Genomic DNA, 17137 nt, shown 5'->3' with positions numbered 1-17137 from the left:
TGATACACGCGCGCAGAAGAATGTATCATCTTTCACTCGGACAATTCAATGTAATTAGACACAATTTTTATGTGAAAAAATAGTTACCTTGATCATAGAGGAAGTAATGGATTTTCAACGACGAGAAACAATCCGTTTCTAAGAGTTACACCGATAATGAGTTTAACAATGATTTCTCAATCGCGTTCAATTACTAATTTGTATTATTTCACCATTGACGATTGTGACATTCAAGTAATTATAAAATAAATTTTGCGATAAGAAAATGCCCATTTGTAAAACAATTACTAAACAAATTAAACTAAATTAATTATTAATAATCTGAGGAATGTACAATGAAAACATTTGTGATTGTTTCCGACTTTAAAAAATCTATATTAAATATTAAAAACTATGTGTAGAAATATATATTTATGTGATTAAAAAATTTACTAAATAAATGCATTAATAAATTCGTTCATACTTAGATGTGTATTTCAAAAAATGTTAATAAAAATTGCTTCGTGAAACGTAAAACTACATGTGTCTGAATTTTTTGATGAAAGATACGAAGTGATAGAAAAATAGAATAAACAAGAAACTTTCAATTAGATTTATTTTATGTGGAAGTCATTATTTTCGTGTTAAGTTGAAATATATTAAAAAATCGATTTGCACGTATATTCGTTGAATTATTATTTTTCTCTTTTAGCTTACAATTGGTCATATTTGTAACATCATGCTTCTTTGCTCTATCGATTGCAATAAATTCCAGAGATAAAGTATTGCATTTACAAGTTTATTGTAGTGTACGTCCCCGTTATCGATTAGTGTTTCTTCACTAACTGATAACCTTTAATTCAATCTATTTGCGCGATTTGTCACATCTAGCGAACATGATGTAGACTCACTCGATGTAAGAGATAAAACCGATAACGATCGGTTATAATACTATTTACACGTATACAGGCCAATGTCAATATTCCTGGCAAAGAATTCAGAAGAGAATGATTTTTATTAAAAGCAAAAATTCAGACTGTATATCGCAGACGATATAAAACGATATTGATAAAAATTCTACATTTTTCTATCCTTTGACGAACAATCCATCTTTAACGGTAACTATAATAGACAGTATTCAACTATCGACATAGAAACTCGACATATTGTTCCTCAGTGATCTAAGACAGATGATAGTGAGTTTCATTACAAAGAAAAGGTTTTTGATTAAATGATAAGGAATTTTTCTAGAACACTATCACTCAAGAATCGTACCATGGATCAAAGCTCTGAAAGAAATACTACTTACTTATTTGAAAGAAACACTTGCTATGTGAAAAATGTCAGCAATTTTTTTCTACGAATTTGAATTTACAAAAAAATCGTTTGATAGCAGTATAATTATTGAATATTAATAAAAATACAATGATACGACAATTAAACGAATTGAATAAAATTTGTAAAATCCAGACATATGAATATGTAATTTCTAAACAGCACGATTGTATTTTGTATGTTTTGTAGCAAAAAAAAAATAGAATATAAAAGATAGTTTAGTCAGATTCATTTCTCAATATCGTTTCTTAGGTATAACTCGATTTTTATGCTATTTACGAAGAAATTCACCTGTTCAAACGACACTACATTACCATTTGTTGATTAAACACTATACAAATATGTAGACTGATTTAGAGCTTTCATATCTTTTTGATCGACAAAAAACACTTATGGCAAAAGTATATTGTTAGTAGCCATTCAAGATAGAAGAATCTCTCAAATTATTCAGTAGTTACCAGGATCACGATTAATATCGAGTATTGAAATTGAAATTACAGAATTGTAATAATAAATCACTGTTCTGACTCCAAATTTTTATAAATAATAACTCGGGGAATTAATGATATTAATAGAAAAATCCAAAAAATCTGGATTAAAGCTTACCGTTCGTAAATAATATTAATAACAGGTAATTAAGGTATGATGAAATATGACAATTTTTCATACAGTGTAACGATGTATAATAATTTCATAATTTTGATTTTATTTCATTTTTATGACTTATTTGAGTTCAACGCATTATAGAACATTATAATAACTTGTAATAATCTGGATAATAATAATAGTAGACTGAATAGAAGCAAAACTTTAAAAGGGAGTGAAAGTCAGTAAATTAACAATAAATTAGTAAATTAATAAGTTGTTATTTAACGAATACTATTCGCATGGAAGTTTCTATACGTTTCGATCTATCGACGAAATGCGAGAGGAGCCACTTTCTTTGCCAATTATGCAACGTGCAATCGAAAACATAATAACATGCATCGCGCAATATGCGGCGTTTAAAAAGTCGAGCAAGAAGAACATCGCGCTTTCTAGACGATTCTCTTCGATTATTCGATTCTTCGCCAACTAGTCTCTCGAAACAAGCCGGGAGGGGAAAAAGGAGAATAATCAACGAAAGCGAGAACAGAAAGAGAGATAGAAAACGTCGGCAACACGTCAGAGAACGTCCTATAAATATCTAATTTCCACCATCACGCCTTCGCCTCTCTTTTGCAATACCGTTATATGTACGTTCGCGTGTTGTCTTGCAAAATGATCAATGAAATCTCAATCGCTGGTGCTGACGTAGAAATCACGCATTCCCATAATTAGGCAGCGAAATCGTACGACGGGGACGACACGAATCTCTTTTTTCTTTATTTCCCTTGGATTTAATAACCACTAAGCTGCAATTGTATGTGCATGTAAATTCTAAAACATTTTGCATTATACTTTGAGTTGATGCTTTGTAAAAAATTAGATAGCGCATAATCTGGTTAGAAATAAATCGTGCAAATCCGATACAATTGAAAAAAGAAATGAAATTTATGTAGAGATTTTTTTAAAACATTAAATGCTAAATTTAAATTGCATTTAGAATAATAATGATTAAATATTAGGATTAATTAAAGCTAAATTGCACAGTGCTAAAACTATCAAATTAAAACTGAAATTAACACTTTAAATTATAATTTAAAATAAATTAAAATAAATTAAGAATTGCATAGTAATCTGTGCTTTCTGTCTATTGCTACATTTTTTAAATTTCTCATATGTGACATAGAAATTTACATACTTATTAAAATTATAATACTTCGAGAAATATTTTTTGGCCCGCGTAATAATTCTCAGTGATCTGGGGCCACATCGTATTTTTCAACGCCATGATCAACAGAATACGCGATACTTGTCACACTTTCTTTTCGTAATTTCGTTACAACGGACCAGAAACTGTTCCCAATCGCTTAATTAAAAGTTTCATTGACCCTTAAAATATAAATCTCGCTTTCTTTGGTTGTTGAGTTTTAAATAAAATACAGACTTCTAGGTTCATGTGTAAATGCAATTTGTGACTTTGCAATAATAATACGTATTTCGTGGTGACATAGTGTAAGACGCTTTCGGAATATTTTAAAATTAAATGTATGCTGAACGGTTACCGGAATGTAATTTCTTAAGAAAAAATCTTTTTCCACACTTTTATCATTTTCCTGCGAAATTCCAGATTATTACAACTTATGAGTTCTGCAATGCGTTAAACTCAAATAAATCATAAAAATAAAATAAAATCAAAATTATGAACATTTTACTACATAAAGAAAGTTATTACATATCGTTATACTGTATGAAAGATTGTCATATTTCGTGTTCAAAATCATACCTTAATAAAACTGTTAATAATATTATATACTATACTATAATACTATAAAAACAATGAACTCGGAGAATGAAATTCCTAGCAATACATCTGATATAAATAAATTGTAACATCCATCAAGGGAAACGAAAGAGAAGACAAAAGGGGGAATTGCTATGCATATTCATAGATATAATGATGAACCTGCCGTACAAAGATCCTAAACAAACCAAGTGTAATTTCATGTAACTCGACCAAGCCGATATATCTCGACACTGCAAACAACGATCATTTCCATAATTCATTCGGTTCATCGCCTTCCACCGACGAGCATAAATCGTCGGCCGCGTTGCCGAGCAGTGCCAAGTAAAACAGCTGTTATCGGATAGCAAGGCGGTCGGATGCGATCGGATCATTCACGAAATTACGAAACCCTCGTGGCTTCGACGTACAATAGAAAGCCAGCAGCTCGCGCCAGAGAAAACGTTTCCCCCCTTTCGAAAGAAAGAAAGAAAGAAACGGGTCACGTACTCTCTCGCCGCGAGACCACGATCTCCAACCGATTGGAATTCGCCTGGTCACCGATGGACCAACGCAACCGCTAGAGAAATCACACGCACGAAACAATGACAAAGATGGAAGTAATATTCGCGGATGGAAGGCCATGTTGCGCCGCGCGCACATTCGTCACGAAAATCACCAGCGGATCCCACACTTTCTCCACGGTTTCTTCGCGAAATGAACGAGCACGGTAAAAAAAAAAAAAAAAAAATAACCCACGTACGTACCTGCCGGATGAAAGTGAAACCACCAGCCGAAGAAGTGGAAACCGATCGGACCGTTTCGCAGGACCGACAGGATCAGGATTGGCGACGATGCTTTTGACAGTTTTGGCAGTGTCCTTCGTTCCCCTCTGATCGCATGGAAACGGAACACACGATTCAACGTCCAGAGGACATGTCGGCTGTTGGGTCCATCACCGATCACCGGCCACCGGGCCACGGAATTTTCGTGTGCATACGCACCGATCGAGAGAACGGTTGAACGAGAAATAACGTTCAGAAGGCGGTCGACGACCAAGGATCTTCGTAATCGGCCAGGTGAAAGCCGTTTAGGTGAGCGGCGAGCGAGCGACTGGCTTAGCCGCGATCTACCAGAGGTACCAGAAGCGATTCAGGATCCCCCCTTGCTCGCCGCTCTCCACTATAACTTTCACGACACACACGAGGCTAGAGAACCAGTGTCTCTCTCTCTCTCTCTCTCTCTCTCTCTCTCTCTCTCTTCCTCTCTCTCTTTCTTTCTTTTTTCTTCCTTTCTTTTTCTCTCGCGATCTTACAGCGCGTCCTCTTCGTCATTCTGTCGTCGCCTCACGAATCGCAGATCCGCTGTACGTCCATTCGGCGATTTTTTTGACGCCGAACCCGGATGGTTGACCGATGCTCGGAGACGCGCGTAACAATCTACTGCTTCAGAACGCGACATTCCGTGATGCCAGGAAAATTATTGCAAAGATCATCGATGTTACTCAACAGCGATCTCTCAAATTGGAAAATCCGGTTTCTGAATATCTTTCAATGGTTCACGATCGTTTCTTCGTAGTCGCGAGTGTTTCATAACGATTTCTTTTTAATTAGGACTGCTGACTCTTTTTCCGGTCACAGATTACAAGTTGAGCAGTTTGACAAAATACAGACGGGTAACAAGTTCGTTCTAGGATCCAGATTTGAGGTGCTTTTGCTTTTCATCGTGAATGAAAAACACCGAGGTGATTCCTTTCACGAGGATATTCATGTGAAATTCCAAGCGTGACGTCGATGAAACACGTTCAACAAATATCTAGAATTTAGAATCGCAATAGCTGACCCAATCGCTCTATCAACGTCCTTGCGCTTGCGTCACGCACTGTCGTCCGAAGACGATATCGTTATCGGATTATTTGATCGATCGTTGATATCTTTACGCGTTCGATTACGCTTGGATTGAGTTCGATTACGACAGGAAATTCAAGGAACGACAGAAATCTCTTGAAAGATCTCCTCCAAAGTAATTCCTCCGAGAAGAAACGCTCCGCAAACTAATTGACACTCGTGGAGATAAATTTCTCTCGAACGGTGTACGATAATCACGATGAATCTGCGTGTTGCGATATCAGTTGCGGCCGCGTAATTAATTGTGCGTGCAACGAAGGCGTCCGCTTCAAATTGCAGTCGACCTGAACTAAACACCTTCGCTGTTTCCGTACGTTGCATCCACCAAGAAGGCCGTATTTGAATACCTTGCAAAGATTCGCGGATATCCGTTCTGTCTGAATAGATGGCTTGATCGAAAATATTTAAGAAAACCATACATGCTGGATTTTGGCCAAAATGGTTCAATTTCCTTCGTACGATTTGGGACTTTTAATTTGCGAAATACTGATCACGCTGTACGTTACTCGTTTTCTCTAGAAACATCACGAGTACAAATTAGTATATTATATTAATCTCTTGCACGCACGTCGAGAACTTTTTGTTTCAAAATTATAATATTTCCTAAGTTTCAAGTATACTTAAGTAAAACAAAATAGGGCGAAACAAATGATAAATTTATTACTTCTCAATAATTTCTCAAAAAGAAAGCGGCGAATTATTGTGTACGGTTTGGTCACTCGTTATGGTCCGCAATCGGTTGCCAGCGCCAGCTTGGTTAAACATAAGATTGATTACAATGATGAGAACCAAGGATACTGCTTACTGTCGAAAGAGCATTCACTGTGTGGTACTTGTTATCGTCTTTTTAACAACTCTTCGCGGTTAATTTATTTCACGTTTGCTCGATACAGGATTCAATGAAAAATATTGCAAATTTCACGGATGAAAGAATCGAGTTATAAGCGTGTATAAAAGAAATGCTTCTTTGGGCTTGTATTTTAAATTGTCCATTGAATTGCATTCTTGAATTCTTGAATTACATTCTTGTATTGTTGAATGCATTCTTGAATTGCAAACACAAGATTCATTCTCCTGACATTAGGGTTGTAGGAGAATCTGAACGTGAACTGAATGCTTTCACATGGCGCACGTTCTACGAGGCATTGATGTCTCCAACGTTTTGGAAATGGCCACTTCGTGCTATTCCAATGAGGATTAAGTTCTACTTCTTTTGATTTTTACAGTAGAATCTTCCACGATAATCCTGTAAATACAATGATATTTTAATATTTAAAATATTATATATTATACATATATTGTAAAATATTGTCAAATTTGAATTTGACGTAAATAAATATCTAAATTATCAAGGAAAAGTGAAAAGAATATGGGTATAGAAATATCTAATAAAGGAAAATTAACACATATTTGTCAAATTTCGATGATAAAATCAAAAGTTTCTACTTTAACAAAGAAATTAAGAAACAATTGCCTAGTATAAAAAATATATAGACACATATATATATATATCTTTAAAAATTGTCGCAATAAAGATTCGAGAAATCAAAGTTCTCCAACATGGCGACAAAGTTGTACCCTTGTACAACCATAGTTTTATTATGTCAGTACTCACCAACAGATGGCAGAACATTATCAATATGATCGAGTAAGCACACATTTACGTTTTATTATCTACTGCTCTCTTTTATTTATTTCATTGATTAACAGGCACTCTATCGTGTCGATTTAGGCAGGCTCTGCACCGCAGCGCTACTAAATTTTAACTAATAATTTATAACAATCGGGCAATGTATATTTAAGAACGTGAATTATTGAATGAAACAATTAGTTTAATTAATAGAGAGGTTGTGAAAATTATATTAAATGATATTTAGGAATGTTATTGAAACAAAATAATTTCATTCTTTTAAATCAATTATTCAAACTATAAAATAATGCATTTTTATGATATTTTTGTATATTATTTAACAGTTTTAACTATTTGCTTATAATAATTGAATCAGTGATCGAATCCTCTTAGAAAGAGAATGATTTTTATAACTAAAAAATATAAACTTTTCGTATCACAATACTGCTTTGATTCTGCAGCATTCAACTTCCAACGCTTCATCTTTCAACTCGACCAAAAAAATAATAAAAAAAGGAGAGAATGAAACGAAAGCAAACTCTAATATATTCAGTCAGCTATACAAATATTGTAACATCCTCATATCGGGAAAAGACATAGAAAAACCTGGATAAAAAGAGAGCAAAAAATACGATACGATAACAAATGTTGACATCTTCTTGCACTGATAGACACAATCATTTATTCTTGCAACAAATATAATACTGTATGAAGAAACATCAGAAACTTGTGCACAAATTTGCTTAACACTTCTATGAAGGACACAAGAACTGTAATCACCGTGTGGTTTTATTATAGAGAAGCCAGATATAAAGGCCATTATTCTCATTGTTGGCCTGTTATCTTTTCTATGCGAGTCGAGATGCAACGAAAGAGTAAGATAGATTAGTGTCTCCGTACTAAGATCCATCGCAATAATTTGTAATTTCGACGTGTACATAAGTAAAATTTTTTTACAGAAAAGAATATTTCTTTCTTTCTTTAGTACTGAGAATGTTCGTGTATTTATGAAAAATTTAGAAATGCAAAAATGTATAGAAGCACGTGCGTATCACAGATATGTGACATTCAAGCTTTTTAATAACATAATGAAAGAATTTTGAATTCTTTTTTTTTTGGATCCCTCACTGACATTGACATAATGGTCAAATCGTCAAATCAAATCGTGGAGTTTCGAGATAAAACCGGTTGGCAATTGTAGGTGATTAGAATTCCATTCAATCTACGATTCGTATCATTCTAATGTTTAATGGACCGTGCAATTTGTATGAACAATCGTTGATGTGAATAACAAATGTCACGCAAATCTCTTCAACGAATATTTCACACGTATCAATAAATAAAATTATCGATTTCGATCGAGCAATGTCGCAAAATCACAATTATTTGCATAGTACATTTGTATCAAAATTCATATATTAAAATATATATATATATATAAATGTTTTGATATATGAAGAAAAAAATATTAAATAAATTCGAAGTTGAATGACAGCCTCAGAGATTGGAACATATGATCATTTTTGTAAAAATGAACTAAATAAAATGTTCAGATTTAACTTGAAAATTTTCTTATGGATTTTAAAGTTTCATATGTAGTGAAGTATTTTAATACATCTGAAATGTACTCTGAATCTCTTAAATAATATAAAAATCTGATTGAATAAACTTGTCCTCATTTTCATATTCTGAAATCACGATGGATACAAGTCAAAACATAACATTGTAATATAAGTGACCCCAATCCAAGAGAGATTGTACATAATATTTATAAACACTTATCAACACTCGTATGATCTTTAAATCTAACACCAATTTAAAACTGTATCGACACAAACAAGTTGCAAAAAATTCAGCCTGTTCCGGCTGAATGAAAAAATGTCAAACTCACTTGCTGTAATAGCTAATAATTATGTTTTAATGTAATAATAAACGATAAGCGTCAAATTAAACGTAAAATTAATCGACAGCGTCAAATTTCCAAAAGATTTGCTCTCCTTAAGAATATTAATCTTCAATAGAGTTACAAAATAAAATACTAAAATATAGAACATGAAATTTATTTAGAGATATAGCAACGTAAATCTTTACAAATGAACGAATCTCGACAAAAAAATAAAAAGATCGAGCAAACAGAATCTTCTTTATTATTTCGCGAAACTGTCGCGAGAAACAATAAAAATACTCGCTAATACTCTGTGTAACGTGCAAAGCGTTCCAAGTATTTCCAGTCTGTGTAATCTCGGACGTACGTATATCTTCGCATCTTGAGGTTCGACGTTATTTCACGCTTACGAACGCGCCGACAGATTCAGCAAAACTTTCAACCGGGCCGCAAACCTCTGTGCTGCAATTACTTAATCAGAGGAGACAGGGGCATGGAAACGAGTCGCGGGTACGCGTGCACTTGCACTCGACGATAAATCAAAGGATGAGATCGACGGCTGGACGAAAGAAACGCGGGTGACTTCGTTACCGCGCGATCGCTGGAAAAATTCGATAAGCATTGAACCGGCCGGCCGTTTCTATATACTATCCCCGATTCGGTCGATGGATCAGTAGCAGTTCGCGCCTCGTACAGTGTAAACGCTTCTTTAATAGTCGTCAAATCGACTTATCTCTAAATCTGTGTGGTCGTCGAACTGAGTCGTCAACGTTATTCAACTTGGTAAAATCAATTTTCCATAATTCGTCGAGTAATTTTTTAATCTGTGCTGTTCTCTCGATTCGACGTTCGATATTTCGCCGCATTTTCTTTTTTCTTTTCGAATCGACTCTCGTTTGAAATCATCTATTACTTTTAGCAACAATTACGGTCTTGCAATTGTCATCGAATAGAACCTTTCAAGTTGATCTCTTCAGTTTCAGCAAAGTGTTAATATATTAGATAATTAAATTTGTTATTATTATGTTATTAATATGTTATTATTACATTAAATGATTTTATTCAATTGAATCTTTACTGTGTGCATTATTAATATGTTATTATTACATTAAATGATTTTATTCAATTGAATCTTTACTGTGTGCATTATTAATATGTTATTATTACATTAAATGATTTTATTCAATTGAATCTTTACTGTGTGCATTATTAATATGTTATTATTACATTAAATGATTTTATTCAATTGAATCTTTACTGTGAACTAGACAAAGCAATATATTGTGTGGGCTGACTGTTTGAGATCTCAATAACATTTCCTGGACACAGGTTTGTCACAATTTGGTGATATCTGTCTACAAAACTACATTACACCAATATCAGAATATGACGATATTTTTATGAAATCCCATCGGAGGTGGGGTTGTTCGAGCTTTATTGAATGTAAGATGATAGATCGTTGACAAAGTAACAAAGAAAAACATGGAAAAACAAGCCGCCGCTATGGAGATACCTGCTCCAATTGAGAACTTCAATGAGACATCGGAAAGTCCCAAGACACAAGGTATATCTTGAATTGATCTTACAGTCCTTAAAGAGAAGATAATATCCGATATAGGTATTTTTTAAAAATTTCCTCTAGAATTAAAGAGCAAACAATCAAAAGCGAAGTTTCGAATATTTTACAAAATTTTACTTAAAATAGTTGTTGAACTTTTTTGAATGTCCGATTATAGAAACGGAGTCCGCCAGGATCAAAAAAGCCGAAGTGCGTGACATAATTGTCAATGAGATGCAAGGGCAGATGCAGGTAAATTGAAAAAGTCAAACTTATATTGATTATCAATTATTATAATTTCTGAGTGTTCCCAGCATCGTCTTTTCAATCTAAGCCACAATAAAATTCAAATTTTCGCATAAATAAATTGATGAAACGAATGGCGCAATCAATCTAATTAATTTTTGCTAAAACTTTCATTATTACTGGATTATTACTTACTTAATAACAATTATTGAATTATTCAATTTACTTGAGTACAATGATTATAACAGCACTGAAAGATAAATTATCTTCAGCTAAAGGTGCCAATGACATATCTTCTTTTTTTTTTTTCTATAGGAAATCAGACAAGACATTTTGGAGATTGTGAGCAGCCGAATGAATGACATGATATCGGAAGTAATGCGCAAAATCAATTCGAAGGAGTTGAAAGATCTGCTGGACTCGAAGAATTACTCTAATAGAACGTAATTATATAATCGCTCTTAAAAACCTTGATATTACACGCTCTATTCTCATATTACTTTCGATTTACACTTCGTTGTACACGTTGGTGCTAATTTTATTCACGAGCACGATGCGCTTCTTCGTTACAGATTCATCTTCAAAAAGCAACTAGCTAATTATATTTTAGCAACTGGCAAATTATGTTTTAAATTAAATGAACGATGTTGTTCTTCTTAATTGTCACGAAAGAGTCGGGAATATCTTTTGAAAGAGAATTTTTTTTTTCAATATAAAAAAAAAAAAAAAACACGAGAAGTTCATTTCATTTTTAATTTCTTGAATTCGCGGAACAGAAATTTAATTTTTGTACTTTGTTTCGATCGCATTATTCGAAATTATTCAACGAGTGTCTCCAGTGTTTCTGTCTCTTACAAAAAAAAATAGGTGGCAATTTTCGAATGAATGACCTTACGCGAATATTTGGCCGTGAATCGAACCTAACTCGAAGATCATTCGAATACACGCGCACTTAACCGCTTTGACCTGATTCAAGACTTTAGTATAGACTCTAGCATGTTTGTACACAATATGTAGAATGTAAAGAAACAATGATGTTAACAAAAGAATAAAGAACAATATTATATAAGAATTAGCGAAACTGGAAAAACATGATTCTTACACGTATTTTATAACAATTTACGAACATGCGATCATCAAGTGCGAAAATTGAACCAAAAGAACTTGCATAAATATCATTAAAAACAAAAGATTCGAATATCTTTGAAAATCTTTAAAAAGATATTAAATATAAGAAGATCTTATCGTGTGTAATAAAAAAAAAGAAAAATCGATCTATCATATCTGAGAAGAACTTTAAACTGTGCTTGCACGGATTAATAAGCTAAAGAAGCCAAGAGATGAACGATAAAATAACGTTCGTCGTTGCTATCATGTACATACATACTATGAAAACATGATAAAATGTCGAATCGTGATAAACTGAACTCAAGTGCATGCGTACTCGCTGTTTTCGTAATAACTTCTTCATTTCAGTACATTTCGGTGCATTTCTTTTCACTTTATCGTACAACACGTATTATAAATTGTTCGCAACACGTATTAAAATGTTTATAAAACATTTAATCAACATCAAGTTGGTATTTTTGTCGCCAATTTCTTTTTTCAATTGCTAAACACTTCATTTATGATTTCATTACAGGAAACCGACAAAAGAGAACACATTACGCAGCAAACAGTTTCTTCAAAGAAATTCACTATTGACCGACCTGTACGAGATCAAACATATTCGCACGCTTTATAATGCGATTGTAGCTATGTTGATAATTCTGTTAATACACACCGCTGTGTACGATATTCGACATACAGGCTCGTAAGTATCGAAAATCAACATTCGTACGGACCAATCATTCTGTTGAATCAATATCGACGAAAGCGGTGGAGATTCCTTTGCTAAATGAACATTTTCATTCGCAGCCTTCGAACTTTGATAATTTGATACTTTTAAATAAGACTAAGATTGCTCTTCACAAATTTCGTAGGCCCGAGTTGAGATAGAGTTTGATACTTTGGTACTTTTAAGTAAGACTAAGATTGCTTTTCACAAATTTCGTAGGCCCGAGTTGAGATAGAGTTTGATACTTTGATACTTTTAAACAAGACTAAGATTGCTTTTCACAAATTTCGTAGGCCTGAGTTGAGATAGAGTTAAGATAAAATGTCCAAAATGCAGAAAATAATAAGATAAAACAGAGTAATAAAATAAAGTAGAATAAAATAAAAGATGCGAAAACCTTCGATCGTGAGCACAATTCATTCTTTCAGGCCTAATCTCGGCATCAAGACGATCCGAGCTGGCTTTGCCAAATTTCCAATAGTGCTTCTTATCTGGTCCTTGATGAAGATCTCGGTTCTAGGAGTGTACGTTGCTTTCTGTTGTTGGGCAACACGTCGTCTCGAATACGCGCCAAATTGTAAGTGAATTTCAATTCGATTTATTTAGATTTTCATTTGCCAGATTTCATTTTAAATTATTTAGATTTTTAACGAAGTTCGATTTTTGTAAATTTCATTCTGCAGCGTTTGGCAAAAAAATTTGGGACTACGCGTGGCTGGGAGGTATCATTCTGTATCAAACTTTGCTCTTCATGCTTCCTACCAGAGCTGTACTCGATAACGACTTGCCACTGGCGTCCAGTATGATCATTCTCATGGAACAAGTAAATATTTCAATTGTCATTATTAATCATATTGTTAAATATCATTTTCAATCGTCTTTTCTTAATTGTCTCTTTATAAAACACAATTGAGAAACGATAGCAACAGATTTCCAGTAGACACGTATATAATGCAAATTAATCGTTACACTGTGAATTATAAAAAGATAAGAAATTCATCGCATCGATTAATAATCGTTAAAGATTGCAATGTAAGACTGTACCTCGTTGTGCATCTGGCAGGTTCGACTAGTAATGAAGACTCATGCTTTCGTAAGAAGCGTAGCACCAAAATTTTTGTTATATAAATCCCATTCGGAGACACCGGTACCACAGCCACCTGGTTTTTCCAAGTACCTTTACTTCTTGTTCGCGCCAACTCTGATTTATCAAGACAGATATCCTAGGTAAGTCGTAATTTCGTATTTTATATGCATCAAAATTTAATGACGACGTTATACGTGAACTGAAATTCAACATTCTGCGAGATATTTAAGATATCCTCTTCCCTTTCAGGGTAATTAGTATCATTATATATTAATCAAAATCAAAATGTTCTTTAAATTTGTCATTTCTGTTTCGTCAAAGAAACATTATATCTTGAGATAGCAGTCGAGAGTCATTATTACCAAAATGTGTTTACGTGATTGAATGAATTTTGTCAACTTAGATGTCTCTCGAGATAATATGCACGGTACTTTTGTACTAAAATGTCAAACTATACATCGAATTATCAACGTTTCGGGCACATGTACTCGATAATCACGGTAATCAATGAAACATAACGGTGCTTTGTCATTGTCGTTGTGTCTCGATTTTCCATATCTCTCAGCTAGACGATAAAAAAAATCCAAATAAATCGTAAAACGTAATCGAAGATTTAGATTAAAACAATCAAAAATTCATGTTTTAATTTCAGGCTCTGTACTTTTCATGAATAAATTTAAAAGAGCAATTATCTGACTAGGTACACATGTATATTTATCACATGTACTAGTAATTTTATTAGATCTGTAAAAGAAGTTTTGACTCTCTTTGAATACAATAAGAATCAAACTTATATATCAATAACTTAGGATAAATACTTGTAAAAAGATATAAAGAACATTTGTTACAAATAAATGAAATGTTACGCTGTTTAGGGCGAAAAACATCCGATGGAACATCGTTCTGAACAATTTTATCGAAGTAATAACGATCATCTTTTTCGTGGCACTCCTCTACGAACGATTGTTGTACCCAAACTATCGGGATTTTGGAAAACAGGTCGAGCTGGGGACACTGACGCTCAATGTTCTGAGCTCGATGCTGCCCGGAATTTTAATGTTCCTTTGTGGATTTTATCTTCTCCTGCACTGTTGGATGAACGCTTTCGCTGAACTGTTGCGATTCGCCGACAAAATGTTTTACCAAGTAAGTTTAAGTCTCATTTAGCTTAATTAAAATTAAAAAACAAAGCATCGTGATAAAAACGCTAAACTAGCTGTTAACTTTAACGATACTAAACAGCTGGATTTCACTTTATATTTATTAATTCGAGCGAAACTCGATTCTCAAGTTCCCAAAAATAACCCAAGTCCTAAAAACTAGTTCTCGCGGTTGATCAATATCATTTCTGCACCTAAGTTATAAAAAGCAGATCTTACAAAACTCCCGAACGCAATATTTTAAACAACAAGAGAGAAAATTTCTCATAAATCATTATTATGATTTTTAATATCAGCACTAAAACAATACTAACGATTAGAGTATTAAAAAAACAAATCGATGAAAGTCTCGAAGAAGATGTGAAAAGGGTATTATGAAAAACTGAAATTTCCGATTCTTAAGAAAATTCAAATCTCAAATCTTTGAAATATTTATATAGAAAATAAATATATAAATATATAAATATAAATATAATTATAATTTATATATAATTTATATATAAATATATATAAATATAATATAATATATATATAAATATATATAAATATAAATATAATATAATATATATAAATATAAATATAATTATAATTTATATATAAATATATATAAATATAAATATAATATAATATATATGAATATAATTATAATTTATATATAAATATATAAATATAAATATAATATAATATATATAAATATAAATATAAATATAATTATAATTTATATATAAATATATAAATGTTGAAGTATAAAATATTGAAATATTTATATATTTATATATTTATAAATACTCTAGCAGTTTCAATATTAACATTATCAATATTATTATTATTAACATCTAGTAGGTTCAATATTAACATTATCAACATGTCGCTGTCAATAAGAAGTTGCCTTTGAATGACACATACTTAAGTACATCCTGCAAAGTAAATCAAAGAACATAGTAAGCAAGAAATTTGTCACATTCTCCAAGTTCCATTCATAAAAATCACACAATATGTGATGAATGCTTCTGAGAGATTCTCATTCAACAGAGATCCAAATCTGAGTCATCGAGATTGTTACGTCAAATCCATAGTCTTTCTACGTCTACATATTTCATTATCGTTCCTCTCGATCCAACTATTCCTTTCAATCTGTCGTAGCTTTCTTGCGGAAAGTTTATCGATCCAAGGACTCTGTACACCCGCGAGTGTACGGGTAACGAAATGCCAATAAAATCATGTCACACTGATTCAATTGCAGGATTGGTGGAATTCAATCTGCTACAGCGCTTATTATCGCACTTGGAACATCGTGGTCCACGACTGGCTATACACGTACATCTACAAGGACGTGTACGAGACACTGGCGCCAGGAAACAGGGTTCTATCTACTTGCGCAGTGTTCGCCATCTCAGCAATCATGCACGAGTACATTCTCAGCTTCTCCATCCGCTTCTTTTATCCAGTTTTGCTGGTTCTTTTCGGTGGTATTGGCCTGATGGTCGTGTTCGTATTGAAGTCAGCTGGAAATATATTCCTCTGGCTCTCCTTGAGCTCGGGCAGTGGAATATTAGTTAGTTTGTACTGTATGGAGTATTTCGCCAGGATCAATTGCCCCTCGGCTCGAGACGATTTCTTGGATCTCCTTATACCGAGAACTTGGACATGTTTTTTTAAGTGAATAAATTTAAAAGAAGAAAAAAAAAAGAACATGAGAATACGACTAATTTGAGTTTAAGTAAAATAAATGCTTTAGATTATAATTGTATGTATGATAGCAACATGCTGTGCCGTGTGTCGAGGAAACTGGTTTGTATGAGAATTTTTTCAGAGTTTATTCTCAAGTATGTAAATATTGGATTCCAAAGAAACATTTCAAGTTTATTGATTGGAATAATTTGGATTGCAATATTTTTAATGGCGCGAATAAAAGTACGGCGCCTATAATTGAAGCTATATAAATTAGTACGAATAAGTTATGAATTGTCTGAAACGAAAGTGATAGAAGATACAATACAAAGTATTGACTAAAATTTATGACATTTTAACTTAAAAAGGAGATTCAAGTGTAACGTGTAATTGTAAAGGAAAAAAGAATAAAAAATTGTAATAAAAAATAAATAAAGTCTTCAAAAGAATTGTTTTTTTTTTTTTTTTTTTAGAATA

General features: G+C 33.0%; 2 protein-coding genes and 1 long non-coding RNA gene across 11 annotated transcripts in view; 1 reads left to right on the top strand and 2 right to left on the bottom strand.

Annotated features, from left to right (window-relative positions):
- Window positions 1-4805, bottom strand: part of LOC122536937 (chitin synthase chs-2) — a 43090-nt gene extending 38285 nt beyond the window's left edge. For all 7 annotated transcript variants that reach the window (XM_043669757.1, XM_043669730.1, XM_043669739.1 and 4 more), the window contains exon 1: window positions 4447-4805. The gene's annotated coding sequence lies outside the window, so the exon portion shown is untranslated. The remainder of the gene's footprint in view (window positions 1-4446) is intronic.
- Window positions 4806-6425: 1620 nt separating this feature from the next.
- LOC122537054 lies at window positions 6426-9636 on the bottom strand. The gene is made up of 2 exons (XR_006308537.1): window positions 9469-9636; window positions 6426-6832 (listed from the first exon to the last, which is right to left on the bottom strand). It is a non-coding gene; the product is annotated as an uncharacterized LOC122537054 (long non-coding RNA).
- A 109-nt stretch (window positions 9637-9745) lies between these two features.
- Window positions 9746-17058, top strand: LOC122537029 (sterol O-acyltransferase 1). Of its 3 annotated transcripts, none has more exons than XM_043669921.1 (10): window positions 9746-9884; window positions 10431-10665; window positions 10838-10911; window positions 11221-11348; window positions 12548-12718; window positions 13171-13319; window positions 13423-13565; window positions 13806-13969; window positions 14705-14975; window positions 16233-17058. In XM_043669921.1, the coding sequence occupies exons 2-10, from the start codon at window positions 10584-10586 to the stop codon at window positions 16650-16652; spliced, it is 1602 nt and encodes a 533-aa protein (XP_043525856.1). In that variant the 5' UTR covers window positions 9746-9884; window positions 10431-10583; the 3' UTR covers window positions 16653-17058. The 3 variants fall into 3 exon arrangements, with proteins under 3 accessions (XP_043525856.1, XP_043525846.1, XP_043525863.1); XM_043669911.1 differs by having other exon boundaries at window positions 10370-10665; XM_043669928.1 differs by having other exon boundaries at window positions 9753-9884; window positions 10370-10665; window positions 13426-13565.
- Window positions 17059-17137: the final 79 nt, after the last annotated feature.

This window comes from Frieseomelitta varia, unplaced genomic scaffold (assembly GCF_011392965.1).
Source record: "Frieseomelitta varia isolate USP_RPSP 00005682 unplaced genomic scaffold, Fvar_1.2 scaffold_160, whole genome shotgun sequence".
Classification (NCBI taxonomy): Eukaryota; Metazoa; Arthropoda; class Insecta; order Hymenoptera; family Apidae; genus Frieseomelitta; species Frieseomelitta varia.
This window is presented reverse-complemented; position numbering and strand designations above follow the sequence as displayed.

Bases quoted from the DNA above. Each gene is read 5' to 3' on its own strand.
- LOC122537029 (XM_043669921.1), top strand. From the start codon at position 10,584: ATGGAAAAACAAGCCGCCGCTATGGAGATACCTGCTCCAATTGAGAAC. The intron at 10,912-11,220 runs GTAAATTGAAAA...TTTTTTCTATAG, and splicing joins AGATGCAAGGGCAGATGCAG to GAAATCAGACAAGACATTTT. The intron at 11,349-12,547 runs GTAATTATATAA...ATTTCATTACAG, and splicing joins AAGAATTACTCTAATAGAAC to GAAACCGACAAAAGAGAACA.